Here is a 17,199-nt window from a genome sequence, read left to right as displayed (position 1 = left end):
GGAGTTTTTAATCACAAATGGATGTTGAATTTTGTCGAAAGCTTTTTCCACATCTATTGAGATGATCATATGGTTTTTATTCTTCAATTTGTTAAAGTGGTGTATCACACTGATTGATTTACAGATATTGAACCATCCTTATATCCCTGGGATAAATCCTACTTGATTGTAGTGTATGATCCTTTTAATGTGTTGTTGAATTTGGTTTGCTAATACTTTGAACATCATCTTTAATTTCTTTCATCAGTGTCTTATAGTTTTCTGCATACAAGTCTTTTGTCTCCTTAGGTAGGTTTATTCCTAGGTATTTTATTCTTTCTGTTGCAATGGCAAATGGGAGTGCTTCTTACTTTCCCTTTCAGATTTTTCATCCTTAGTGTATAGGAATGCAAGAGATTTCTGTGCATTAATTTTGTATCCTGCTAATTTACCAAATTCATTGATTAACCCTTGTAGTTTTCTGGTAGCATCGTTTGGATTCTCTATGTATAGTATCATGTCATCTGCAAACAGTGAGAGTTTTACTTATTTTCTGATTTGGATTTCTTTTATTGTTTTTTCCTCTCTGATTGCTGTGGCTAAAACTTCCAAAACTATGTTGAGTAATAGTGGTGAGAGTGGACAACCTTGTCTTATTCCCGATCTTAGAGGAAATGTTTTTGAGTTTTTCAGTTTTAAGAATGATGCTGGCTGAGTGTTTGTCATATGAGGCCTTTATTATGTTGAGGTAGGTTCCCTTTGCCCACTTTCTGGAGAGTTTTTATCATAAATGGGTGTTGAATTTTGGCAAAAGCTTTTTCCACATCTATTGAGATGATCATATGGTTTTTATTCTTCAATTTGTTAAAGTGGTGTATCACACTGATTGATTTACAGATATTGAACCATCCTTATATCCCTGGGATAAATCCTACTTGATTGTAGTGTATGATCCTTTTAATGTGTTGTTGAATTTGGTTTGCTAATACTTTGAAGACTTTTACATCTGTGTTCACCAGTGATACTGGCCTGTAATCTCCTTTTTTTGTGACGTCTTTGTCTGGTTTTTGTATCAGGGTGATGCTGCTGGCCTTGTAAAGTGAGTTCAGATGTGCTCCTTTCTCTTCAGTTTTCCAGAAGAGTTTGAGAAGATATGTGTTAGCTCTTATCTAAATGTTCTGTAGAATTCACCTGTGAAGACATCTGGTCCTGGACTTTTCATTTGCTGGGAGTTTTTTTTTTTTTATATTACTGATTCAACTTCATTACTGGTAATTGGTCTGTTCATACTTTCTATTTCTGCCTGATTCAGTCTTGGGAGATTGTAAGTTTCTAGAAATTTATCCATTTCTTCTAGATTGTCTACTTTATTGTGTATAATTAGTCATAGTAATCTCCTATGATCTTTTGCATTTTTGTGGTGTTTGATGTAACTTCTTCTCTTTCATTTCTGATTTTCTTTGGGCCCTCTCTGTTTTTCTTGATGAGTCTGGTAAAAGGTTTATCTTTTTATCTTCTCAAACAACCGGCTCTTAGTTTTATCGATCTTTTCTATTGTTTTTTAGTCTCTATTATTGCTCTGATCTTTATTATTTTAGTTACTTTAGGTGTTAGGTTAGATTGAGATTTTTCTTGTTTCCTGAGGCAGGCTTATAATGCTATAAAATTCCCTCTTAGAACTCCTTTGGCTGTATCCCATTGATTTTTGGATCATTGTATTTCCATTTTCATTTGTCTCCAGGTATTTTTAAATTTCCTCTTTGATTTAACAGTGACCCCACCCCGACCCCAGTTGTTTAGTAGCATATTGTTTAGCCTCCATGTGTTTGTTTTTTTGCAGTTTTTTTCTTGTAGTTGGTGTCTTATCTCATACTGTTGTGGTTGGAAAAGATGCTTGATGTGATTTTAATCTTCTTAAATTTAGTCAGACATGTTTTGTGGCTTAGCATGATCTATCCTGGAGAATGTTCCATGTGCACTTGAAAAGGATGTGTATTCTGCTGCGTTTGGGTGGAATGTTCTTAAAGTCCATCTGATCTAATGTGTCATTTAAAGCCAGTATTTCCTTAATGATTTTCTGTCTGGAATATCTATCCACTGATGTAAGTAGAGTATTAAAGTTCCCTGTTATTGTTTTACTCTTGACTTGTCCCTTATGTCTGTCAGTATTTGCCATGTACATTTAGGTGCTCCTATGTTGGGTGCATAAATATCTTTAAAAATTTTATCTTATATTATAGTTGATTTACAGTGTTGTTAGTCTCAGGTGTACAGCAAAGTGATTCATTTATACATATACATATATCCATTCTTTTTCAGATTCTTTTCCCATATAGGTTATTACAGAATATGAGTAGAGTTTCCTATGCTATACATTAGGTCCTTGTTGATTATCAATTTTATACATAGTAGTGTGTATTTGTTAATCCCAAACTTCTAATTTATCCCCCCCCACACACACCTTTCCCCTCTGGTAACCATAAATTTGATTTTGAGATCTGTGAATCTGCTTCTGTTTTGTAAACAAGTTCATTTGTGTCATTTTTTGGGGGGTTCCACATATGAGTGATATCATATTGATATTTGTCTGTCTGACTTACTGCACTGTCTGACAATCTGTAGGTCCATCCACGTTGCTGCAAATGGCAATATTTCATTCTTTTTTATGGATGAGTAATATTCCAATGTATATATGCACCATGTCATCTTTATCCATTCCTCTGTTGATGGACATCTAGGTTGCTTCTGTGTTTTGGCTATTGTAAATAGTGCCACAATGAACACTGGGGTGCATGTATCTCTTCGAATTATGGTTCTCTCCAGACATATGCCCAGGAGTGTGATTGCTGGATCATATCATAGTTCTATTTTTAGTTTTTTAAGGAACCTCCATACTGATCTCCATGGTGGTTGTACCAATTTATAGTCCCACCAACAGTGTAAGAGGGTTCCCTTTTCTCCTGGGTGCATAAATATTTATGAATGTTATATCCTCTTCTTGTATTGACCCCTTTATCATTATGTAATGCTCTTCTTTGTCTTTTGTTACAAACTTTGTCTAAATCTATTTTGTCTGAGTATTGCTACCCCAGCTTCCTTTTTGTTTCCATTTGCATAGAGTAACTTTCTCCCTCCCCTTACTTTCAGTCTGTGTCTGTCTTTGGATCTGAAGTGAGTCTCTTGTAGGCAGCATATAGTTGGGTCTTATTTTATTATCCATTCAGCCATTCTATCTTTCTTTTGATTGGACCATTTGGTCCATTTACGTTTAGATTAATTGTTGATAGGTATGTACTTATTGCCATTTAAAAAACTGTTTCCTGGTAGTTTTTGTAGTTCTTTTTTGTTCCTTCTTTTTTGCTCTCTTCCCTTGTGGTGTAATACCCCTTTCTCTTTTTTGCTTGTGTATCTACTACTGATTTTTGGTTTTGGTTATCAGGAGGCTCATACATAACCACCTATATATCTTTGCGATTAAGTTGACGATCTCTTAAGTTTGAACACTTGCTAATAATCTTGCATTTATATTCCCCCCTGCCATATTTAATGTTTTGATGTCATATTTTAAAACTTTTTGTTTTGTGTATCAACTTGACTACTATTGTGAATATAGATGATTTTACTACTTTGTCTTTTAAAACTTCTTACTGACTTTGTAAGCAGCTGATCTACTATCTTTATGTTTACCTTTACTAATGAGTTTTTTTTTCCTTTTGTAATTTTCTTATTTCTAGCTGTGGTCTTTTTTTTCCACTTAGAGGAGGCCTTTTAACATTTCTTCTAGGGCTAGTTTAGTGGTCCCGAACTCTTTTTTATCTTTTGCTTGTCTGTACAACTCTTGATCTCTCCTTCAGATCTGAATGATAGCCTCGCCAGGTAGTGTATTCTTGATTGTATGTTTTTTCATCACTTTGAATATACTGTGCCACTCCCTTCTGGCCTGCAGAGTTTCTGCTGAAAAGCCAGCTGATAGTCTTATGGAAGTTCCCTTATAAGTAACTAGTTGCTTTTCTCTTGCTCCTTTTAAGAGTCTCTGTGTCTGGGTGTGGACCTCTTTGGGTTCATCTTATTTGGGACTCTCTGTGTTTCCTCTCCCAGGTTAGGGAAGTTTTCAGCTATTTATTCAGATAAGTTCTCTGCCCCTCTCTCTGTTCTCCTTCTTGGACCCCTAAAATGTGAATGTTAGTTTGCTTTGTCTCAGAGGTCTCTTAAGCTATCCTCATTTTTTAGAATTGTTTTTTCTGTTCAGCTTGGATGATTTTCACTATTCTGTTTTCCAGGTCTCTGATCCATTCCTCTGTATTATCTAATCTATTGTTGATTCCTACTAGTATATTTCTTATTTCAGTTATTGTATTCTTCACCTCTTTTTGGCTCTTCTTTATACTTTATATTTTCTAACTGTCTGTTAAATGTCTCATTGTCTTCATCCATTCTTTCTTCTCCTGAGTTTGTTGAGCATCTTTATAATCATTACCTGAACTCTTTATTGGATAAGATTACTTATCTCCTCTTTGCTTAGTTCTTTTTCTGGGGTTTTATCTTGCTCCTTAGTTTAAGAACATAGTTCTATCTTCTAATTTTGCCTAATTCTCTGTGTTTATTTCTGTGTATTAGGTGGGTTGGTTATGTTTTCTGAGTTTGGATAAGTATCCTTAATATAGGTGATATCCTGTAGGGCCCAGCAGCAGACTCCCCTCTGGTGACCAGAGTTACATGCTCTAGGGGTGCCTCCTATGTAGGCTGCACAGGCCCTTCTGTTGTGGCAGGGCCAACTACTTTGGGCATGCTGATAGGCAAGGCCTGATCTCTGCATCACCAGAGCTGGTGCCAGTCTGCTGGTGGTGGAGTGTTAATAGCCAGAGAGAGGATCCAGAATGGTGCTTGTCAGCACCAGTGTCCCCGTGGTAGAACGAGTTCCCCAAAATGTCTGCCACCAGCACCTGTGTCCCCAGTAGGGGTCCCAGTTGCCTCCTGCCCCTCTGGGAGGCTCTTCAAGGTTAGCAAGGGAATCTGACCAGGCTCCTTTCAAATGACTGCCTCTGTGCCAGGACTCAGAGCATGTGAGATTTTGTGTGCACCCTTTGAGAGTGGAGTCTCTCTTTCCCACAGTGCTCTGGCTCTCATCAAAGTAAGGACAGGAATTCAGGTTTTGACACAAGTCAGTAAATTTCAAAGACAAGGAAACGGAGTGAATGTGTCAAGATCCCCTGACAACAGTGGATTGAAAGCTAAAAATTGTCACATGTGCCTTTTAGGTTGAGTCTATTTGTGCTATTCTCCATTTGTACAATGGCCCCTCGTATCCTAATGACACTGGATGTAGGATCCAGCAAGCAAAGTTCAGGACCACTATAAATGTTCATTACAATGTTAAGTATTGTTGAGAGATGAAAAGCAAAGTAAAAATTCATTAACTATCAAAAATTAGGAAAATCCACTTAGAGGCAGTGCCACATAGAGATTAAAAGAGCAGAATCTAAAGCCACGGTGCTAAGCATCAACCCCAGCACTACCATCACACTAGCAAGCTACTCAACCTCTCAGTGCTCCAGTGTCCTCCTCTGTAAAATGGGGATAATACCTGTCCCCATCTCCCAGGTCATGTGCATGTCAAGGGCTCAGCACTGGGCCTGACAAGGCGCTCAGCAAGGGTGAACATTACTGTGAACTATTTCATTACTATGAACCTGTGGATCCATCTTTGCATGTTCCTCATTTTCCTTCATGACTTATTTCTCTGAACCCACAGCATCTAGCATCCCATGGCATAGGTATTCAACAAATGTTTAGTGATGATCACAGCTTACAAGTTCTGGGTAACACAGTCAGAGGTGTGGTATTAGGCTCAGTCATGTGCTGAATGAACCCTAGAGACCTGTGGGTCCAGTCTGTGGGGAGTAGGAGAGGGAAGGGTAAGAATTGTGGTCCAGTCCAAAAGAGCTCAGAACAGGGAGGAGGAATGGCTTTTTCAGGCTATGATGAGTCAGTAGTTGTGTCTTCAAATGTCATTAATTAGATGCCCCAATACAAATGGGTTTTGCTTTTTCTGTACCACTGCTCCCATCCATGAGCCAAAGTAAATCAGAGTATCTGAAAACTCCAAGAGTTAACTAGTAAAGTACAATGACTAAAAAACCCAGTTCTCACCTACTAAGAGGCCCCCATTTGAACCTCCATTAATAGTCAGCCTCTTGGGAGACGTGTAACCTTCCTTGATAAGATATTCAGCAGCACACTGGAAGTCATCAAAGCAGTTTTGTTTGTTGGCCAAGATACCACCTACAATGTGCCAAAGTGAAAGATAGTTAATTAACAAAACATAGGGAAAAAAATAACATTTTAACCTAAGGGGAATTCAAATTATGATAGGGCATACTTTCAACTACTGATCAACTTAAACACAATGGACTAACACTACACTTAGAAAAATGCCTCAATTTAAATTTTGTTATGCATCGTGGAAACCCATCATCAGTACCACGACTGCTAATCCATATGGTGCCTTTGTATTTTTCTAACACCTGTTAGAACTTAAAAGGCAAATGCCCCAAAGGGAAGAGATGATCTGTTATGACATTAGACGACCATGAGAATGAAAATGTGAAAGCATGTCAACAAAAAAAAAAACCTGTGTTTTGGGAGGAGCTGGACTCAAAACTGACACAAGACCCAGAGCAGAGTCCAGTCGTCGAGTTCCACACAGCATGTGACAATGGGGATGAGTGCACTGCCCCCTCCCTGGGAAGATGAAAGTGCTCTGCGCGGACTTCCCTGGTGGCGCAGTGGCTAAGAATCTGCCTGCCAGTTCAGGGGACACGGGTTCGATCCCTGGTCCAGGAAGATCCCACATGCCGCGGAGCAGCTAAGCCCGTGCGCCACAACTACTGAGCTTGCACTCTAGAGCCCAGGCCACAACTACTGAAGCCTGCACTCTGCAACAAGAGAAGCCACTGCAATGAGCAGCCCGCGCACTGCAACGAAGAGTAGCCCCTGCTCACCAGAACTAGAGAAAAGCCCGTGCGCAGCAACGAAGGCTCAACGCAGCCAAAAATAAAATATAAAATAAATAAATAAATTTTTTAAAAAAAGTGCTCTGTGCAGAGAGGTGCATTTCTCACCCCTCCTCTCCGCCGGAGTCTGAGGTGGGGACGTGATTACGAGAAGGAAGCTCTCTGACTTTGCCCACGGGTACTTAAAGAACTTAGGTAGGAATTAGGTGGGGATGTGGTGCTGCACAGAGCAGCCCATTAGTTTCTCTAGGCTTGAATGAAGAGGATCTCGAGCATCTCCTCAGAGAATCTGGGCTTTCTCATCTAGAAGCCATTCCAGTGTAGAGCCAAACAAAGAAACTACTTAAAGAGAGGAACATTTGTAAGGCCTTGTAACATCCAAAAGTAAAGGCCAAAAGTCAAAGTCATGGCCACAAAGGAATCGATGTCTGAAATAACTGCCAATGAAATGAACAAAAAGCAGACATACATCTAATTAGATATTTGAGATTAACCATTTTTGCAGAAATTCAATTAAAGATGAAGCAGTGCTACTGAAGAAATTTTTTCATATCAAAACAAATGTTACTAAGATTTTAATAAGAAATTATTCGTGAATTAGGATGGCTAGGATTACTTAGTTTCCAGGAATAATAATATTTTGGGTACATGACTATATTTTTTGAAGAGCATTAAATTTTAAACTCAATTAACAGAATGAAATCTAGATTTATCGAGGTTCAATATGCTAGGGTCTAACTAGAAAAGTTCCATTTCAGGCCCTTTCACTGCCTAAATTAGGAGAAAGTTTATGATCAGTCTAAACAGAGGTAATCAACTTTTAGCTTCAGTCAAGCTGCAAACTCCACCCCCCCCCCCAAGACTTCTGGATAATAACTTGGTTATAATTAATACAGAGATGAGAGAGTTAACCAAGACCAAGGGTACTCTTCCCTACCAGAGCATGGTGGACACCTGAGGACCAGAGGAATTCTATGGCGAAGAACTTGGGTTCTTTGAGGAGAAGGCCACTGGGTCAGGAATCTGTACAGGTGGGTGTTTAAGTGTGTACATTAAACATTTTTAACCAGGAAACTGGGTGAGTCAAGGGGTCCAGACTTAGCATATGGATTTGGGATGTACATCCAACATAAGGTGTGTAGAGACTTTACTTTTATTCCCCCTTTCTTAGTCATCTCTTACTATCACAGCTTCATAGTATGATTTGAGTGTAATTAAACTCTAATATCAGGTCCAAGTCAAAATTATACAATGAATTCTATGCTGTTTCAAATACAGTGACAATCAATAAAGCCTTCAAGGATGACACCTGGCAGCAGCTGGCCCAACAATGGCTGGCAGGCTGGGGGCCCATGTGTTCATTAGGGACACTCACTCTTGCTGAGATGCTCAGATAGTTTGCTGTCTGACATCAGTCCTTGGGGTGCATGCTGAAGACCGAGGATTTAGGCTTGGGCCTTTCCTGCCTCCTGACATCTAACAGGTACTTATGAAAAAAGCTCTTTACAGATCTGCCCTCATCTTTGCTGATCTGATCGATGCAGAAAACCAGAGCCTTGGCCTCGGGAGGTAGAGAAGAACAAGTGGGTGTACGGATCCAAAGGGTGGTCTTGGATGCTCCTGCTGCGGGAGAAGAGCCTCCTCAGCACGTGCTGCTGGCCAAGCCTGAGCCCTGGGGGCCGCCCTCGTGCCCGCAGACTGTCTTACACAGGATGCCTGATGTTGAGAGGGGAGAAGCAGGGAGCCGGTGGGAGTGAAGGGGCTTCCCACATCCTCCTCCCCCAAACACAGGAATAAGGTAAGGGAAGAACATCTTCAAGTTAGTGGTTAGTCTATGCATTCCAGATACACAAAAGCCTGGGAGACGGGGTGTGCTCCATATAGAGAGAAAAGGAAGAGATGGGGCTTTAAAAATAAAGATTGCCATAATTTTTTTTAAAGAATGATAATCTGGGGAATAAAGTTGAATATAGGAGCATTTCCTCAATCAACTAGAATACATGCTTCAGGAGGCCAGAGAACAGGAACTGAACCATTAAAACCAGAAAAGAAAAATGACTGTGTTCTTGTGTTTATCTATCACGTGCAGGTTTTATTAGAGTCCCAGCAGCAACACTAGGAGGATGCTATTTCTCAGCAACGTTGGGAAGATCAGAGAAAACAAGCAAAAGATGCCCAAACTGGGAATAGGAAAGCTCTATTTCAGGGTGCTCTTTTCTTTTAAGAGAAGATGGCCTGTTTTTGCAGTCTGTTTTGAGATAGCCAATAATGCTAAACAGTAAAAGCCAGGCTAACAGGAGAAGGAGACACAATAAATACCAAGAGTATCCCCCAGACTCACTTCTGACAGTGATAGATAAAAACGTACCCTATACATTGCTGCTAAAAAAAAAAAAAAAAAAATTGATTATGGTTTGTAGGAGATGTGTCTGAAAAAGGTGTCCTTCATTAAAACAGACTGCACAGGAAAATAAACTGAAAAGACTGAGCTGTTTAAATGGAAAGGGGGAATGGTGCCTGCAATGTGTTTGGAAGCATCCTTTTCTGCCCCTAATCCCCTCGGCTTGGGCTGTGCCGTATTTGTGTTTCTGCAGAGAAAAATACCTCACCTTTATGCCACGTCTCTCCGTATTCCCCACCTCCTCTGATGTTGGCCACTGCAAGGACACCACCCATGTGTCTCACAAAGATGAGCCTGGACACGCTGAGAGATGGTAAAAACAGTTAACCTGCCACTAACTGCCCAGTGAGGACCGCTGTCCTCCTCCAGCACACCTGCACCCGCACACATAGCCCTGAAGATGCTCCGCACGTGCTGTCATCTACATGGAAGCCCAGTACTTTTACATTGCTCGATTTAAGTGAAATGTTATAACTTGGGACTAGTGGTTAACTACAAAGCTCATACATTTTCAGGCGCATTCAGTAGACCTCATTTTAAACAACCGTCTTGGCAACCAAAATACCGCCACCCACGTGCCACAGCCCTGGTATGAATGGTGCTGTGCTTGTTACACACCCGGTAATGGCCCCTGCTACCATCTCTCCCGGTATCTCTCTCCTCCAAATTGTTCAAGTTGGAAAAAAAAGAAAGCGCCTTCTGAAATATGAATTTTAAACAGATTTTCCAGTTTTACAGAAATTTAGACGTCGAAACCAGGTGTGAGAGAGGTAGAGGAGATCAGGCACACTGACCAGAAAATAACGGAGTGCCCAGGGCTGGAGAATGTTTTCTAGAAATAGAAGGAACTATAGCACAAAGCTTCTTTAGAAAGTTTGGATTTTATGTTTTCCTCCTTCTCTTTCCACTCTGACCCTAACAGTACTGAGTGAGGTTATTTTTCTGTTTGCTGTTAACTAAAATTAATTTTGCTTTGAGAACTATTTCTGAAATTTATTCACTCTTCCTTTTAGTAACTGGGGAAACTGTGGGCTTCTGCAACCTGAGGCTCAAGATGGTCTGGCTGCTAACTTCCTGGATGTTGAAGATCAGAGGAAAGGAGAGTTTGAGGTAAGTAATCAGACCATACACCCATGTGGTCCTCTCCAACATTTTTCCTACACCTCGCATGGTCTCTACTGAAACTGCCAGCATATCCACTGGTTCAGGGAAGAAAATCGTGTTAAGGACACTTCCTTACTCATCTCACTTCCCAACACAGAGCAGGCTTAACGAATCCTCATTGCACAAATGAACAAAGATAAGATCTGCTCAGGAATCAGTGTTGTCTTGATCCAGGTTCCCCTGTGGGGACCAAGGGGATGGGGCTCAGGTGCAGAGGCAGTAGACCAGTCTCTGGTTTCTCCTCACTGTCTGGGGAAGATCAGATGCACGCTGAAGTTCCGAGGTGCCACGCTTACCTGTAGTTGGGTGTGATAGATATGTTGAAGCCGCCGTAGCCGTATAGGAAAGCGGGATGAGAGGCATCCAATTTTATGCCCTTTTTATGCACGATGAACATTGGAATCTTTGTACCATCCTTGCTAGGGTAGAAAATCTAGAACAAAAGAAAGCAGAACAGCTAGATTTAGCATTCCTGAGTAAACACTTGCATGCTTTTACATGGGAAAAACAGACAGGTAGTAAATTCTTCAAGCTGTAGAGTAGCACAGTGAAAATCCAGTACCACTCAAGGGCTAGTTGATGGTGAAGCATATTTCAGTTTTTATAGAGACTGTGGAGTAGTGAATATAGGGAGACTTGACTTTGAATTCTTCTCTCAAAAGCTAGGTGACCCCTGGCAAGTGTGTCCTCACTCAGCTTTAGTTCTTTATCCCTAAAATGTGGCCACTGTGCCCACCTCTTAGGGTCTCCACGAGGCCCATATAAGAGAACAGGCATTCAGTTCTCTGCTCCCGAGCATCCCTCCCGGCAGCGGAAACTCAGATTTGGCTCTTCTGCCAAACAATCCAATCTAGGAAGACTTTTTTTCTAGGAAAGACATTTCATATTCAACTTCCTCTCTCAATGTTAAGACACTCAACTCCTCTTCATTTTCCTAGGTTCAACTATTAATTAAATGTTAGCAACAACAAAACGCATGTTAGCTTTAGAGAGTAGATAAGGAGCAACATAGAAATCCTATTGTTTCTGATTAAACAGACACTTTCTCCAGGATTGATAATTAAGGCTCATCAGCCCTTCCTGAATCTGGTAAGTTCAGTTAACATTTCTAGATTCATTACTTTTTGGATAAAAGGAATAAGAGAAAAAGGATTAGAAAGAGAACATGAAATGTTATTCAAACGGGAAGCCACAGAATAAGCACTAAGTCACCCGAAGCTGATAATGGCTTCTTCCAGACAGACAATCTGTAAATAGCTTTCTCTGGTCAAACGTGGTATCTTTATCCCAAATGACACCTGGAAAGTGCCCCAGCTTAGAAACGTCTTGCTGGCCTCACACATCACAGTCAAGGACATAAACCTCTACAGGTAGTGTGACTTGGAGCCATATTCTATCCAAAGCTTTTTAAGGTAGCAGTTCTATCGTGGAAAGTGTCCACAAAGTCCTTGGGAATAAACAGTGGGGGGCGGGCAGGGGAGAGGGGGGAGGCGAGGCAGATTTGGAGACAGGCATTACATGGCCACCTTTAATGCCTGCGAGTCTGGTCGTTTTTGGAAACCTGCCAAGGAACAGTATAACGAGCATTTGCTTCTGACTTTGGAGAGAAATACTGAGATATATGTAAAGTTGACTGTTTAGGAATTATGGAGAATACATGGAAGAGTTCAAAGTTATCAGAGGAGACAGGGTTTTAGTTAAAGTTATTTAGTGCCAGTTAGGAGCCACTAATAGAGAGTAACTGTGCAGGCGGTACAAGCAAATGCAGAGTAAGAGGTACAGGCGACGGCTGGGGCTAATGAGCTAAAACCCAGGCCCTCAGGTAGGCGTATTCTAACCAGAGGAGACAGCATGGGGGCGGGTAGGCAGGGGAGCAAACTGTCTCACACGATTCTACCCTAACTGAATCATCTGCTTAAAAAATAGCATCGCCCCCCCGGCTACCTCCCGACTTCCCACCTATCCTCAAATCCCACCTCCGGCACCTAATCCCTCTCCAGCCCGGCTGAGCCCTTCTCAGGCAACTCCCCTTCTGCGTCCTACTCTTCACCCGGTCAGCTGGACTGGTGCACTTCTGTCCCTACTAAGCTGACCCTCAGAGCCTCCTGTGTGCAAAGTGCTCTGTCTTCTTGCTTCGGGGCAATGTGGCTCCCTCCTCTGGCACTACTTTGCTTGCTACCACCTGTAGGATTTCTAATGCCTGCACCTCAGTCTGCAATGCTCCCATCTGGCTCCAGGACAGAGGCACCCTTGTGGAATACAATCAAAAGCACAAAGGCCCCCTTATGCGCATAGCTGCAAAAATATACCCAAGTTTTAAGTTGGTGTAGTTCAGATGTTAAAGTAACACTGTGAATGCTGTCCGAAAGTGAAAGGGCACTGAGGAGGACTACAATAGAATCATCTTCAAGACAACTCCTTAAAAGAGGCTATTTCAGACTTGAAATAAACATACACACTTAACATATATACATGTATACAGACTTTATCAAATCTCTATATATACACACAGAGCAGTGTTTTATGCCATTTCCATTTATGGAATGGCAATTGATGACAATAAACCCTAACCTGACTGCAACAGAAGGGCAAATTGACTCCTGAGTCTTTTGATAACTATGGAAGGAATCCATGTGGACATTTTAGAAACAGACATTAAAAACAGCCCAGCTATTTTCCATTATGCTCTTTCCATTCCTTTGACTTTACTGATAATGGTTTCCTCTTGAAGCCACTTCTTCAAAACTTTTCTTTGAGAGGCTTTGTGGTAAGTTTCTTTCTAGGTTTGCCTGGTAAGGAAGAAAAGTTAGCAAATTCCATTTGCTTCCCAAACCTGGCCAAACCAAAAAGCTCCAGTTCACAATCTACACTAGTGGTTCTTGAACCTCACTGGTTGGGCCTAAGCATCTGTGATAAACATGTTAAAAATGCAGTTTCCTAGGCTTCATTCCCAGAAATTCTGATCCCACAAGTATGAGGTGGATGACCAAACCTGCAGATTTAGCACATCTCCTAGCTGTTTCCAGTGTTTTCCATTTTCTTCCATTCCCAACACCACCCATTTGCATCCCCTACTCTTTGTATCTGGCCTTTCCTATCTTCATGGGGGGGCCATCTGCTTGGAGTTCTTGAAAAACCTTCTGCCAACTTCCCTCACCCTCTGAACCCCAGAGAAAGAAGGATCATTCATTTCTTACCAAGTCCACTACTACCACACTCTTCTGATTACCACAACTTTTTCTTTTTGTATTGTCTCCCTTTCCTTGGCATACAAACACACTCAAATTTCTCCTATCCTACATAACAACGACAACAACGCCCCAAATCTTTTGTCCTGCCATGTCTGTCCCTCAAACTAAATTTCCATCTCCTGCTTCCCTCCTGATCAAACATATCCACAGTAACCTACACCCACAGCTCACACGTGCCTGCCTCGTTCAGTCCTATCCTCACCACTGCCCTTTTTTTTTTTTTTTTTTTGCGGTACGCGGGCCTCTCACAGCTGTGGCCCCTCCCGTTGCAGAGCACAGGCTCCGGACGCGCAGGCCCAGAGGCCATGGCTCATGGGCCCAGCCGCTCCGCGGCACGTGGGATCCTCCCAGACCGGGGCGCGAACCCGGTTCCCCTGCATCGGCAGGCGGACGCGCAACCACTGCGCCACCAGGGAAGCCCACCACTGCCCTTTCAAAGGGCAGTGATGAATTTTTTTCTTTGCCCCTCCATCCCCACCTCTACCCTAGTGGTGTAGATCCTTCCGAACTTTTCCACATGCTTATAGAGACACATCTGTTTACACGTATTCACATGCACGGGTTATTATTAAAAGGCAATAATACATAGACTCAGGCCAATAGTGGGATAAAACTTAGTCGGCTTCTCCCCACTCAGCTACCTATTATGGAATTCCTTCCAGGTAAAGATACCCAGATTTACCTCATTTTAAAAAGTGGCTGCCTAGTACTTCATCGTATGAAAGTACACAAACTTATTTAACCATTTGCTCACCAAAGGCTATTCAGACTATTCTTTTTCTGTTATCAACAATGATTGATAGAATAAATCCCTTTTACACAAATCTTATATACTCATGCTATGATTTCTATAGGATATGTTCTTAGACATGAGATTGCTAAATCAAAGTGTATGTGCATTTAAAAATTCAACAGGAGTTAGAGCCAAGACGGCAGAATAGGAGGAGGTGGAGTTCACCTCTCCCCACAAGTACATCAAGAATACATCTACAAATGAAACGATTCTCACAGAGCACCTGCTGAACACTAGCAGAGGACCTCAGACACCTAAAAGGACAAGAAAAATCCCCACACAACTGGGTAGGATGAAAGAAAGAAAAAAAAGAAAAGAGGAAACGGGACGCGACCTGCACCCCTGGCGGGTGGGAGCTGTAGGAGAGGAAAGGTTCCTGCACTCAGGGAAGCCCCTTCACCGGTGGCGGGGAGATCAGCTGGGACAGAGAGGGAGCTTCGGGGACTCGGAGGAGAGTGCAGCAAGCGGTCTGTTGTGCAGCAGGCAGGACAGAGTAAGACCCACATGGATGGTCCGTACTGTACAGATGGCCAAAAAGCACATGAAAAGATGCTCAACGTCACTAATTATTGGAGAAATGGAAATCAAAACTACAATGAGGTATCCACCTCATTGGTGGGAATGTAAATTGGTACAACCATCATGGAGAACAGTATGGAGGTTCCTTAAAAAACTAAAAATAGAGCTACCATATGACCCAGTAATCCCACTCCTGGGCATATACCTGAAGAAAACCATAATTCGAAAAGATACATGCACCCCAATGTTCATTGCAGCACTATTTACAATAGCCAGGACATGGAAGCAACTTAAGTGCCCATCGACAGAGGAATGGATAAAGAAGATGTGCTACATATATACAATGAAATATTAGCCATAAAAACGAATGAAATAATGCCATCTGCAGCAACATGGATGGACCAAGAGATTGTCACACTGAGTGAAGGCAGACAGGGAAGGACAAATATAGGCTATTGGCTATTGCTTACATGTGAAATCTAAAAAAATGGTACAAATGAACTTATTTACAAATAAGAAAAACAGAGTTACAGATGTAGAAAACAATCTTATGGTTATGGGGGGAAACAGGGAGGAGGGATAAATTGGGAGATTGGGAATGCCATATGCACACTACTCTATATAAAATAGATAACTAATAAGGACCTACTGTATAGCACAGGGAACTACTCAATACTATGTAATGACATATGGGAAAATCTAAAAGAGAGTGGATATATGTATATGTATAACTGATTCACTGTGCTATATGGCAGAAAGTAATATAACACTGTAAATCAACTATACTCCAATAAAAAAAAAATCACTGAAAAAAATTCAATAGGTTCTGACAAATAATTCCCTAAAAATGGTGTATCAACTTAAGCTCCTAATGACAATATTACCTAAGTGTCAATTTCTTATTAGCAGTGGGTGTTAAGATGGATTTTAATTTTTGCTAGTGTAATAGGCAAACATTACCATCTCACCAGTTTTAAGACTCAGTTTTTAAATTAGCAAAGATTTTCATCTGTTAATTGGTTATTTTATATCTCTTCCTCAGAAAACAAAGTGTGCCCACGCTTTCGGTGTGTTTTACCTTTCTGATTAGTTAACAGAAACTCTTCTTACATTAAGGACATTTACCTTTCTTTCTGTCATATATTTTGTTTGTATTTCCTCCCAGTCTATAGCCTGTTTTTAAACTTTCTTTGTGGTATCTTGAATATATTTACATAGCACATATACAGATAGGACTCCCTCACCCCAAGTTGTAAAAATATTTGTCTATATTTTCATTTTGAATTTTTACATTTATGGTTATCCAAATGAAGTTTCTTTTTACATATGATCTGGTATCTAACTACTTTTCCCCAAATAGCCAACCATTATACACCATTTACTAAAGAATAATTCTTTCCCCCATTTTTCAGAAATGCCATTTTTGAATTGGTTTCTTCCCAGGCCTCATCTGTTTCGATCCCTATCTGGCAACTGCTTCTTTGGCTTCCTGGGTGCAGTATTTCTCTAATTCTTTTTCAACCTTCCTAATTGATCCATTACTAGCTCTTCTTCCTGCTGCCAAATGCTACTGTTTTGCAGTTTTCTATACTTGGTCTTCTCTTTTCTCTCTGCAAATCCCCCATTTGCCATCTCAGAGAGTTCCAATAAACTGCTCCGTGCTAAGGACCTTCACGCCCACATTTGCAGGTCCCTGTGAGGGGCTGGTTAGAAAGCCCCTCAGGTTGCTCCACTGTGAGGGCTGTGATGTCACAGGGCGGGTGGCCCGTCTACATCTCCAAGCCAACGTGCTCTAGGTGTACCTCGTACAGGCTCCTCTTCAGGGCTCTCTCATTTTGGGTAGTATCAGTGGTCCCTTACTTCACTCTCTCCTCAGCCACCCAACTGCCAACTCTCAGAATCACATCTTGTGCCAAGGACCCCACGCCCAGGCATCACTCGGCCACTTCAATTCTCAGGCCTCTCCTCGCGCATGTGTGCTGGTGACCCTGCTCAGAACTCTGCCACACTAGCCTCAAACCCGCCTGGTCTCCCTGACTCCTCTCACTGGCTAAAGTGAAGCTGTGGTAGGACCGGTAG

General features: G+C 41.4%; 1 protein-coding gene across 1 annotated transcript in view; it reads right to left on the bottom strand.

Annotated features, from left to right (window-relative positions):
• Window positions 1–17,199, bottom strand: part of PREP (prolyl endopeptidase) — a 148,245-nt gene that overhangs the window by 9,751 nt on the left and 121,295 nt on the right. Inside the window, exons 11-13 of the mRNA XM_024115546.3 lie at window positions 10,854–10,990; window positions 9,602–9,696; window positions 6,130–6,261 (exon numbers count right to left, since the gene is read on the bottom strand). Coding sequence (XP_023971314.1) covers window positions 6,130–6,261; window positions 9,602–9,696; window positions 10,854–10,990 — 364 coding nt within the window. The remainder of the gene's footprint in view (window positions 1–6,129; window positions 6,262–9,601; window positions 9,697–10,853; window positions 10,991–17,199) is intronic.

The sequence above is a fragment of the Physeter macrocephalus genome, chromosome 10, assembly GCF_002837175.3.
Source record: "Physeter macrocephalus isolate SW-GA chromosome 10, ASM283717v5, whole genome shotgun sequence".
Lineage (NCBI taxonomy): Eukaryota > Metazoa > Chordata > Mammalia > Artiodactyla > Physeteridae > Physeter > Physeter macrocephalus.
The sequence above is the reverse complement of the archived record's forward strand: the minus strand, read 5'-3'. Positions and strand labels throughout refer to the sequence as shown.